General features: G+C 44.9%; 1 protein-coding gene across 1 annotated transcript; it reads right to left on the minus strand.

Moving 5' to 3' along the window:
• Positions 1-2,272: 2,272 nt before the first annotated feature.
• KCNV1 (potassium voltage-gated channel modifier subfamily V member 1) lies at positions 2,273-10,265 on the minus strand. Its single transcript, XM_004771300.3, has 4 exons — positions 9,832-10,265; positions 8,123-9,421; positions 6,647-7,176; positions 2,273-3,414 (listed from the first exon to the last, which is right to left on the minus strand). Exons 2-4 carry the CDS (start codon positions 8,587-8,589, stop codon positions 2,903-2,905), a joined length of 1,509 nt encoding a protein of 502 aa, XP_004771357.1. The 5' UTR covers positions 8,590-9,421; positions 9,832-10,265; the 3' UTR covers positions 2,273-2,902.
• Between the last annotated feature and the right edge of the window lie 212 nt (positions 10,266-10,477).

A 10,477-nucleotide genomic window follows, 5' to 3' on the forward strand; every position in this document is an offset into this window, starting at 1 on the left:
ATTTGGCTGGCTTATATGTACATTGCTGAATAAGTACGCTGATACTTTAACAGCGAAGTTGACTAAGCGATGGTATTTAAAATTTTCTTTTGAAATGTCCACATCTTGACAAAATATATACTGCTAACATATCACATTTACGAAGTACGTGTTAAGAATCTTTGATGGTAGAAAAATGTATCTCTATGGAATACATACAGTTTTTGCATTTTTCTAGCTATTAATTATTCTACAGATATTTTTCTTGTCTAATAATGGCTGTAAAGCATGGCAATAGCTGTTCCTTTTTTTTTTTTTTTTAAAGATTTTATTTATTTACTTGACAGAAGAGATCACAAGTAGGCAGAGAGGCAGGCAGAGAGAGAGGAGGAAGCAGGACCCCTGCCGAGCAGAGAGCCCAATGCGGGACTCGATCCCAGGACGCTGAGATCATGACCTGAGCTGAAGGCAGTGGCTTAACCCACTGAGCCACCCAGGGACCCAATAGCTGTTCCTTATAAGCACCATTCCACCTCTGAGAATAAGCTGAAATTTTTCTTAAGGCAACTTCTCTATCCACAAGAAATTGGCTTGCCTGGCTATGAAATGAATCCCTATCCCCAGGCTGTGTGGGAATAATGAAATCTATAATATGACTTTCAGGAGTATCTTTTTTGGGGTCCAGCAGATTGGGGTTCATTCCGGACTCTGTCACCAGTATGTGGAGTGTGTGAATTTAGGCAGGTTATTTTACCTTCTTATATCTCAATTTTTTTTTTTTTTTAACCATCTGTGTTCGCCTCAAACCCTCAGATAGAATATTAAATATAAGAGAATAGGACTTAGTCTGGTTTAAGAATCTCCAGTGCCCAGCCCACAGATGGGTCCTAAATAAATATTTGTTGAATGAATAAATATAATAAACTAATACTTATACCAGCATAATAATAATTGTTTAATAGGGATATTTTGGGATTAATAACAGCATACACAATGAGTATAGAACACAAACCTGGATCAGAGCAACTATTCTTAATGGGGAGAGTTCTAGAGAAGCCACAGGAAGTTTGGCTTCTATACCTAACTTCTGTTTCATCTTTAGACTATGGATGGAATTTATACTAGAACTAGTGGCCCTATGCTATACTCCAGCACCTGTGAATTGTGTAAGAGGGAAAATATTTATTTTATTACCATTCATATCTCTTAAATCTTTCATAATATTTGGGAGAAGTGGAAATAAGCCAAGTGGATTAAAATGTTTTAGCATACAATCTGAAACTCATGACATCACTGAAAATGTTTTCAGAGCTTAAGCATGCATACCAGAAAACCGGAGGTAGTATATATGATATTTTATTGATTTAAGATGCATATTTAAAATTTTTACATATCCAAAATCTGGATGCATTTTATAATCGATGGCCTCTTATAATGGAATGGCTTCTCTCCTCTTTCCTCCCTTCCCCTTCCTTCCTTCTCCCTCCCTTTCTTCCTTCTGTCCTTCCCTCTTTCCTCCCTTCCCTGTTTTTTTGTGGTTCATAATACAATAGGCTGTTTTACATAGACTTGGTGAACTATGGTATAGCCATATATTAAAGCAGTGTTTCTCAATGTGTATTTCTTAGCACAATCTAACCCTGGCAAAGAGCCTCCAAAGCATTTTTTCCTCTAATTTTCCACCCCACGAGATTTTAACACCATAGTTATCCTCTATATAATCTATTCGTGTACTGCATGTATATATCTGTTTTAGGAATAAAGGGACTCATATTTTTGCCCCCAAGAACCAATTTCATCCCCTTGGAGGCACTACTAAACACACTGAAAATGCAAGTATTAGTTTTTAAAATCTCCTCCACTAGACTATTGGGAATCATAAACTAATTCTTAGGTGTAGAGCTTTGGGTTTTAATCATACAACAGAATGTCCATGAATTCTATCATTATCATGGATGCAGTCTGAACATTTGCTGTATTCCCCAGCACTCAGAGATCTATCATATTTTTTGTTAAAAAATAAAACATCTTCCAGTTCAACTGGTGGTATCAGTCAACATATCATTCTCATTTTATGAAATAAGACTATGTAGTAATTTCAGTATCTATATTTAGGATGTTCACAACTTCACATTTTTATATTTGTGATTTTAAAGACAATTTGAACACCACATGAATAAAGAGATTTTTGAAGACCCTCTGATTTCCCAGGGATGCGGAAGACACCTGCCGTAGGCTACAGGAATGCAATCAGTGGGGAGGATGAGAAGGCACAGTTCTCGAAGTCTCTATAAAGCCTCTTCTGCTGTTGGCTAAGCAATTTGGGGGTTCCCACCTCAGATGGTAACAATGGGAATCAGAACTTAGTCCCTCTGTGACCAGGGGTTTGCATCAGAGAGAAGACAGGGTCACCATCTATGGCCGTCAAATGGGGATTTTTGCTTGCAAAGAGAATTGTTGTATTTAACAGCTTTAACTGATGGAGAAAGGACTGATTTATTTACTTGGAGAAGGTCTTTAAATAGCCAAGTCGTTCAGGATGTTCCTAAATATTCACTTATTTTTGCTCTGGGCTACGCAGCTTAACTCCCATTCTCTTAAATTAGTGATGCAAAGAACTTCTAAAATCAGTGATACGTAAGCTTTAAACTTTGTGGTTTGTATTGCACTCTTATTTTCTAGTTGACGATTCAAACATTTGGCCTCCTTGTATTGGGTTGTGTTAAATGACTAGTGGTGAGACTCAGTGTGCACTTGGTTTGGGGGACCTGAACTATTCTAGCAGACCAAGCAATGTATCAGTAAAAACTAACACGGGTGATACTCAAAAGAGACTCTTCAACAGTACACAGACATCCATATCAAGACTTTATCAGTTGGGTTTAGTTGTACACAAGCTTTTGTACATAAATGGAAAGTGAATTCAAAACCAGAAATCATCGCCCCCACTGCTCCTAGTACTTGCCCTTTCTCTGCCTTTTAACCGAAGCATCTCCATGATGCTCCGGGCATAGACATCCCTCAAGTTAACGCTGATATAGGAATCGGTGGCTATATTCTTGGTGAGTTTCTTCAGAGCTTCCCGCTGTCTGACGGCTGCTTCCTTCAGCTTTAAGGTGAAGTAGCAAGCGGAGAAGCGGTCGTTAATAATGGCGATAGGCAAGGCCAAGACAAGGATTCCTGATAATATACACATGAAGGCCACGATTTTGCCCGTGGTGGTGTCTGGTCTAATGTCCCCGTAGCCCACGGTGGTCATGGATGTTGTAGCCCACCACCATGCACAAGGGACACTTGTGAAGGTTGTGTCAGGAATGCTTTGCTCAGCAAAATATTCCACAGTTGAAAATATAGAAATTCCCACAGACAGAAATAGGAGCAGTAGGCCGACTTCTTCGTAACACTGGGTGATTGTCATCCCGAGGGAGCGTAATCCTGGAATAGAACAACTGTCGTCAGTCACTGGCACCCCTTCCTCCCCTCGCCACCTTCCATTTCCCTTTCTTCCCCTCTCCTGCCCGGCTCTCCGCCCACAAACATGCATTTCACATCTAACATGTCTCCAGCATTGGGCAGTGTTCTGGGGATACCGAGATGATACATCATCATCTTTTCCTTCGGGGAGCTCATAGTCTCGTTGGTGGGGCCCGATTGCAAAGGATAGAAAGAAGTCTAGTTAGGTTCATTCATCTACTTATACATTTACTAAACACCTACTATGGAAACACCCACAAAAGGTGACAGATGAGGTTACAAGGCAGGCAGGGGATGATGGCAGGAATGACATTTTAGTCCACTGCCGCGTGGCACGTGGAGGGCTCACTTGGCCAGGCCTGCTTTTCCGTGCATCACTTTGGCACACAGTTTAATGCTGTCTCCTTACATTTTATGTGTCTGCTTTATTCACCCTCCTAACGAAGCTGAACATAATCAGGGCATTGCTGTCTGAAAGCCAGAAGCAGTAAAGAGTGTCCACCAGGAGAAGGAAGTGAACCAGCAGGAACAAGTTAGGCTTCAGTGACCGCACTGAGATGAGACCACGTTCACCGTCCACAGGGCATCTTAAAGGCTTATCATGAGGGATTTCTGAACTCCTGTGACATGTACTCAAATTCGCACCCATAGTACCAAAGCTATAGGGAAACATTTCCTTGGAGTACATAGGATTTCTGCTTTTCTGTAAGGAGATAGACCTGAATACAGATTATTCTTTCACTGCGAAAAGGTACGGGGGACTGAAGCTACTAGGAAATTCACTCACTATGAGGCACTGCTGCATTCCCTACTCCTATGTGATACCCAAGAGAGTCCAATCCCATCTCCAGAGAAACTCAGCCCTAAGGAGAGTCAGATGAGCCCATCATGGGACTAGAGGTTGAAAATGGCATCTCCCCCGGCATCAGATTTCATAAACACTGCTAAAAATTTTGAAGTCATATCAGCCTGAAGGTCAGGCTGTCTCTGAAGGTCAGAGTAATACCTTTTAGAATCATTTTAATCTTTATTCACTAGCAAGTATTTGAAATTGCATTAAAATCCCATTTGTGCTCTCATTATTTTTAAATTTTGTTCTTAAAACTTTAAGATATTCTTAAATTATTTACCAGCTACTTTTAAAGATTAAGGAACATTAATTTTGACATTTAGCTTCAAAAGATTTTTTTTTTTTTTTTAGAATATCTTTTAGGAAACTGGCCTTGATGTGTCTACATTGAATTGCATTTCTGAAATATATTGACAGCATGAGAAAAAGCAGTGTTTAGTAGACTGTTTTCATTTCAAGATGAAATGTTCTAAATAATTTTGTAAAGAAACACAAAGTGGTCAGAATTTCTGTATGCTACATCTATTAACTCAGATAATACTCAAAAAACAATATGAGATTGATGCAATTATTATGCCATTTTCCTGATGAGGAGACTGAGACAGAGAGAAGTGGCATGTCTAGTACAAAGCTACACAGCCAGGATTTACACTTTAGCTCTCTGGCCCACCATTGTCCTCCTGTTATTCTAGAATACCTCTCAACTTGTATTTATAGTTAATACATAGGGAAATATGTCATCAATTGCTAAATGTGATGCACAACATAAAATTGTCAAATATTTATGTAAGCTTTCATATCCTTTCAATAAATTAAGGCTTTATTAATACTTTGTACTGCTTTGGAACTAAAAAAAAAAACTTTGAAGAGGTGACATGGTGTAAATTACTATTATTTTCTTTTTCTTTTCTTTTGGGAAAAAATGTAGTCTTCACTGGGTGTTTTTAAATCGAATCTTGTAAGGAGTTTATAAATACTAGGAGAAAGCATCCTATTATGTGTGTCAGAAAACAAAGAGTGGTACTTCTAAAAGTTGTTGGAAACCCCATTATCAAATCCCTGCTCTGTGAAACTAGCTAGGAAAATACACTACCAAAATTATGTTAGGAGGAGTCCTAATTACTTCAGACATGTGGGGAAAAAACATATTTGAAGTTAAGTTCACCCTATATGAAGAGGGAGAGACAATGACCCTCAACCTCGTTTAGGTGACCAGTCAGGCATATATTTAGGGAAATAAGGTGGTAATGGGACTTTCTAGCTAAATTACTTGTATTTTGTGTATTGCGTTAATATGTACTGTCTTAACACGGTATCCTCCTACTCCTACTCCTACTGCGTTTTCTAAAGTGGAGTCCACCAAAATCCCTTGTGAGCCTGTTAAAATGTATGCTTCTCAACCCACCCCCAAATATTAAAATCTGTCTCATCACAGATTGGGGCTCAGAATTTGCTTGTTAACAAGCTTTTCAAAGGGTTCTTATTTTCATTAAAATCTAACATAAGGGAACTCCAGAACATCCAACAGCTACAGGACCAGCCACTGAGAATTCTTGCCCTTAGGAACTCAAGAATCATCCTTAATGGATTTGTGTGACCACCCCAGACCTTGACTCTAACTTTCATGCACAACTGAGTGTTGTGTGAGGATTTCTCTAGGGAGAGCGTTCATTAGATTTTCATTAGATTTTAAGGAATTCCTGTTACCATCTCTCTCATGCATCCAGGTTTACGGACAAGAAAAATTCTCAGATACTAACTAAAGCATTAAAGCATTTAATCAGTGTCTTCAGCTTTCTTCCAAAGCAAATATATCTATTATCTCTTCAAAAAGTATGGGATGGCCACCAGTGCCTGGTCATCGCACTTTCCCCATGGCTGAAGAAAGCCCTACAAGACTGACTTTATTTTTTGCCTAGGAACGTGTGGGGTAAGCCCTTCCTTGGACACAGAAGAGAAACTGGCTTATGTCCCTATATATCATGAATAATTTATGCATCTCTTTATATGCTGTTCATGCATATTTTATCTAGAACCTTCTACAGGCAGAGTAATCTTTAATTTTTGTACAACTTCTGAGCATTGGGTAAAAAAATCGAGGTTAACAAGCAGTCAAACTGTTTTTTCACTTGTCTTATGGAGAGAAGGAGTGGGAGAGATATCTTCTCCTCTATAAATCTTCAGGATTTTGCTTCCCAACACCTTTTTGGAGATCCTGGTTGGGTAAAGGGTGGGAGTTGGTAATTCAGAGTATCAATTCACAGTCACTTCTCTTGGACTGTGTAGTCAAGCACATGATTACAAACAATGGCAAATTAAAAAGCATCACTGAAATTTGAATACCTGTGGAATGTCTGCCCAGCTTTAGCATGCGTAGAGCCCTGAGCAGCCTCAACACCTGCACAATGCGTCCCACATTTTCCAGCTCCTGTGTCGTCTGGCTCCCACTCAGGCTCTCTACCAGAAGCGTGATGTAGAAGGGCAGGATGGCTAGGAGGTCTATGATGTTCGGCACCTTTCTCAGGAAGCGGCACCTGTCCCGCACGCACAGGAAGCGGAGGACAAACTCCCCGGTGAACCAGCTAATACACACGTACTCCAGGATTTCCAGCAGCTGCAGGTCCAGCCAGCTTAATTCAGCTGACATCAGGGCCATGTTGACGATGGACACCACCACAAAGATGATGGAGATGACCCCAAAGATTCGAGCAGCTGTGGAAGATCCAGGTTTCTCCAGGATGTTCCAGAGCTTCTGCCGGACAGTGGGACAAGGTCCTTGGGAGAAGTCCTGTTCACTCTCATGTTGACTTTCCTGGTCTTCTGTGTCCTTCTTAAAATCTAACGTTTCACTCAGCTCCTTTCTTCTGAAGTATCTTTTAGAGAAAACAACTTGGTGATTAATCTAACTTTTCAAAAATATAGATGTCAAAAGAAAATTAAACTTAGCAGTGAGGTCATGCTTTTTATGTTAGTAAAATGCAGGAAATGTCCATTCATATTTTACCCAGGCTGTCTCCTTCCCACAGTACTCAAAATTTGTTCAGGATTATTATTTTTAAAATGACCCTTTCTTGGTAGAGGTTTATACAAAAAGATTTATATACAACAAATCTATTTTAATGCAAGAACGTAAGTTTGCCATATGGAACTTTTGTGTGTGTGTAATGGAAACTTACATTACAACTTAGTTCATGAAGAACTAGCACTAATACCAAGATAACAGCAAAGTCATCATCAAAGTCCCACAAACATTCCCAGTCAAGGAACCAATTTTTTATCTCCTGTATTTAAAGCAGTTCTCCCTCCAAGTTTAAAGTTAGTGTTCTTCAAAAACAAATGATGTATTTATACGTTGGCTAACTGAACATTAAAAAATGTCAAAAAAGAATAAAGAAATAAAAAGAAAATAAAGTTAGTGTTCTAGATCTGATAAATGATAAAGCTCCCTAGTGTTCTAGCTCTGATAAGTGATAAATGATAGAGACCTCCATCTCTATACATGCATCTTTTGGATTACAGCTTTTCTGACTCATTTATTCCATCATCAAATATTTATTTCAGGCCTGACCTCCTTTACCTTCAAAACGAGTCGGCACACGTTCATTAAAAAAGGAAGAGGTTCCAAAAGTTCCAGTCCAAAGGTGGCTCTGACGCTTTCCAGACATCACCGCCACCCGACCTTAAACAGCTCAGAAATGGCCTCAGGTACTCTGAGGCCTGGATCCTGCGAGGCTCCTGTGAAGCTCCTATCTTACCTCTGCTGCCCTCTCCCCCGCTGCGCCCGCCTCCCGGCCCAGCCACCGCGCGCCTCTCGGGTACCTGTCCCTGCAGCAGGAGTCGATGCTGAGCTCGTCGATGCCCCAGTACTGGATCTCCTGAAGGAAGGAGAGCGCGCACAGCTGCTCCATGACGTGCAGGCGGCCGGTGCGGTAGTAGTGCAAGACGTAGCGGAATGCTTGCGAGCTGCGGTCGAAGAAGTACTCGTTGTCCACGGGGTTGGCATCATCGCAGAACTCCAGGGGGCTGGGCACGGCGGTCAGGGCCCCGGGGCGGCGGCACGAGGCCACCACCACCGCCAGCTTGCCCAGGCGCGTGTGCGGGAAGCAGGACAGCGCCTGCTGCGAGAGCACGAAGCGGCTGCCGCCCACGTTGACCGTGAAGCAGTCCCCGAGCGCCAGGGGCTCCCCTTCACCCTCGCTGCAGAAAACGCTGGAGTCCAGCGAGGTCAGGGAGCAGCTGTCCAGCGGCGAGTCCGGCGGCGCCCGCCCTCGGGGAGGCAGCTCCATCCCCGCCGCCGCTGTGTGAGGGCGCCACAAAGTTGGGGGGCGCGCCGGAAGCCTCGGTCCGGCGAGGGTGGTGGCACGGCCCCTGGTGGCAGCCGGGATTTCCCTGACTCCCGAGGGGGGTGCCTCCCGCCCGCGCACCCTTCCACTCTCCACCCCCTGTGCTCGTTCCGCCTGGGGCCGCTAGGGCGCGGCGAGTGCGCGATCGCGGCGCTCGGGGGCCGGGGCTCCGGGGCTGAAGGGTCGCGCCGGAGGTGGGGGGAAGCTCAGACGCGGTCTAGGCGGGGACAGTCCCGGGGCACCCTGCCGGGCGCCGAAGCCCTACCCGGACTCACGCCCCCCGCCCCCACCCCCCGCCCCGACCCCTACTAAGTTTATGCTGGAGATTCCCTGCCCGGGAGGTGTACGGATTCAATGCTTCGCTACCGAGGGATGGAGCGGGCGGGGAGGGAGAGGTAGGAGATCTAGAGGGAGCGGGGGGCCGGGGGGGGGGGGGACGACGACAAGATGACTCTGGGGGGAACGAACCGCGGCCAGGGGCGGGGGTGGTGGTAAGATTCACTCCAGCCCAGGAGACCAAGAGGAAAAAAGTTCAGAAAGCAGGGGAAGTGGTAGCCGGGTCTGAGTTCTCTCCAACTTGAGGCTCTGTATTCCTCCGTCGTCTTTTCCTGCGGAGGCTTCAGAGGCCTCCCCCGGAGCGGTCGCTGGGGGCGTGAGCACGTGGCGGAGGGTGCCCAGGGCGAGGGGGCCACATCATCTGCTCCCATTCATTCTCATTCAGGTCTGATTGTCACTCACGCTCTATTTCCTCCTCCCTCCCTCTGGTTTCGACCTCCTGGTTGAGGAATAAGGATAATTGGTTTTGACTGTTAACTGAAGTCCCAGTGAGTGACTAAGGACTAGGGATCACCGTTTGCCGCCGCGTATCGAGGCACTTTGCGCCCTTGGGCCCTTGGGTTTAGCCATTTCTGCCGGCCCAAGTTTCCCAGAAAGCAGGCGTTCTGGGCTTGTTCTCCGGCCCAGAGCGGAGCTCTCCTTTTAGAAGGGAAGGCAAAAAGACAAGGAATAGAACAAGGCGTGGGCTGGGGCAGGAGTTTAAATAGTAACGCCGACACGGTAAAGGGAGCAGCCGAGCGCGGTGCCCAGGTGAGCCTAGAGGTGTGCCCACCGGGCCCCTTGGAGTCGCGCCCCGTCCAACCTGTTGGACACGGGGCGGGGGGTGGGGAGGAGGGCAGGGTGACTCACCTTCCGCTCCCCGCACATCTGCGCGGCGCTCGGAGGTCGCGGCTGGTTAGGTGGCCTTGCTTCGATCTCCTGGTGTGCACGTGAGGTCTGACTTGACAGGTCCGGGAAGCCTGTGTTCCAGGCTGAGCTCGGCGCCGGCGCTGCGCTCGTTGCTCAGACTCGCCTCATCTCCACCGCCTCCGGCTCCGGCCCCTCGGCCGCCCCCGCCCGCACTCGCGAGCAGTTCGCGGTTTCCAGCACCAGCTGTGGGGAATGCTGCGAGCCGAGGGAGGTGAGACCGGAGGAGGAAGAGAAGCACTCGGTGACTCTGAATATTATATTCATCCTGAAGACACCTCAAGGATTGCTGTTTGGATTCCCGTTTGCCTGAGCTGTGTGTTCACACACGCTCAAGAACATAAATTTTCCATAAGTCTGCGAAACTCAGGATTAGGGTAGTGAGAGTAACTGCTTTGTGTGGCATGGTTCAGGGTTTTCTCAATATTTCCAGCAAGCATCTGGGAATCTTGCATTTTTCGAAAAGTCTTTGCGAGAAAGTGTGAAGCACACATCTTTTTCTTTTTGCAAGTAGTTTTAGAGACCATATATAAAGAGATGAGCAGGGAGCTTAGTACAGTGGGAAAAACTTTCATAAACTGACTCGAAA

This window comes from Mustela putorius, unplaced genomic scaffold (genome assembly GCF_011764305.1).
Source record: "Mustela putorius furo isolate JIRA1106 unplaced genomic scaffold, ASM1176430v1.1 tig00000228_pilon_pilon_pilon, whole genome shotgun sequence".
In the NCBI taxonomy this organism is placed as follows: Eukaryota; Metazoa; Chordata; class Mammalia; order Carnivora; family Mustelidae; genus Mustela; species Mustela putorius.

Bases quoted from the DNA above. Each gene is read 5' to 3' on its own strand.
- KCNV1 (XM_004771300.3), bottom strand. From the start codon at position 8,589: ATGGAGCTGCCTCCCCGAGGGCGGGCGCCGCCGGACTCGCCGCTGGAC. The intron at 7,177-8,122 runs GTACCCGAGAGG...TTTCTCTAAAAG, and splicing joins GACTCCTGCTGCAGGGACAG to ATACTTCAGAAGAAAGGAGC. The intron at 3,415-6,646 runs GTATTCAAATTT...GTTCTATTCCAG, and splicing joins GCTGGGCAGACATTCCACAG to GATTACGCTCCCTCGGGATG.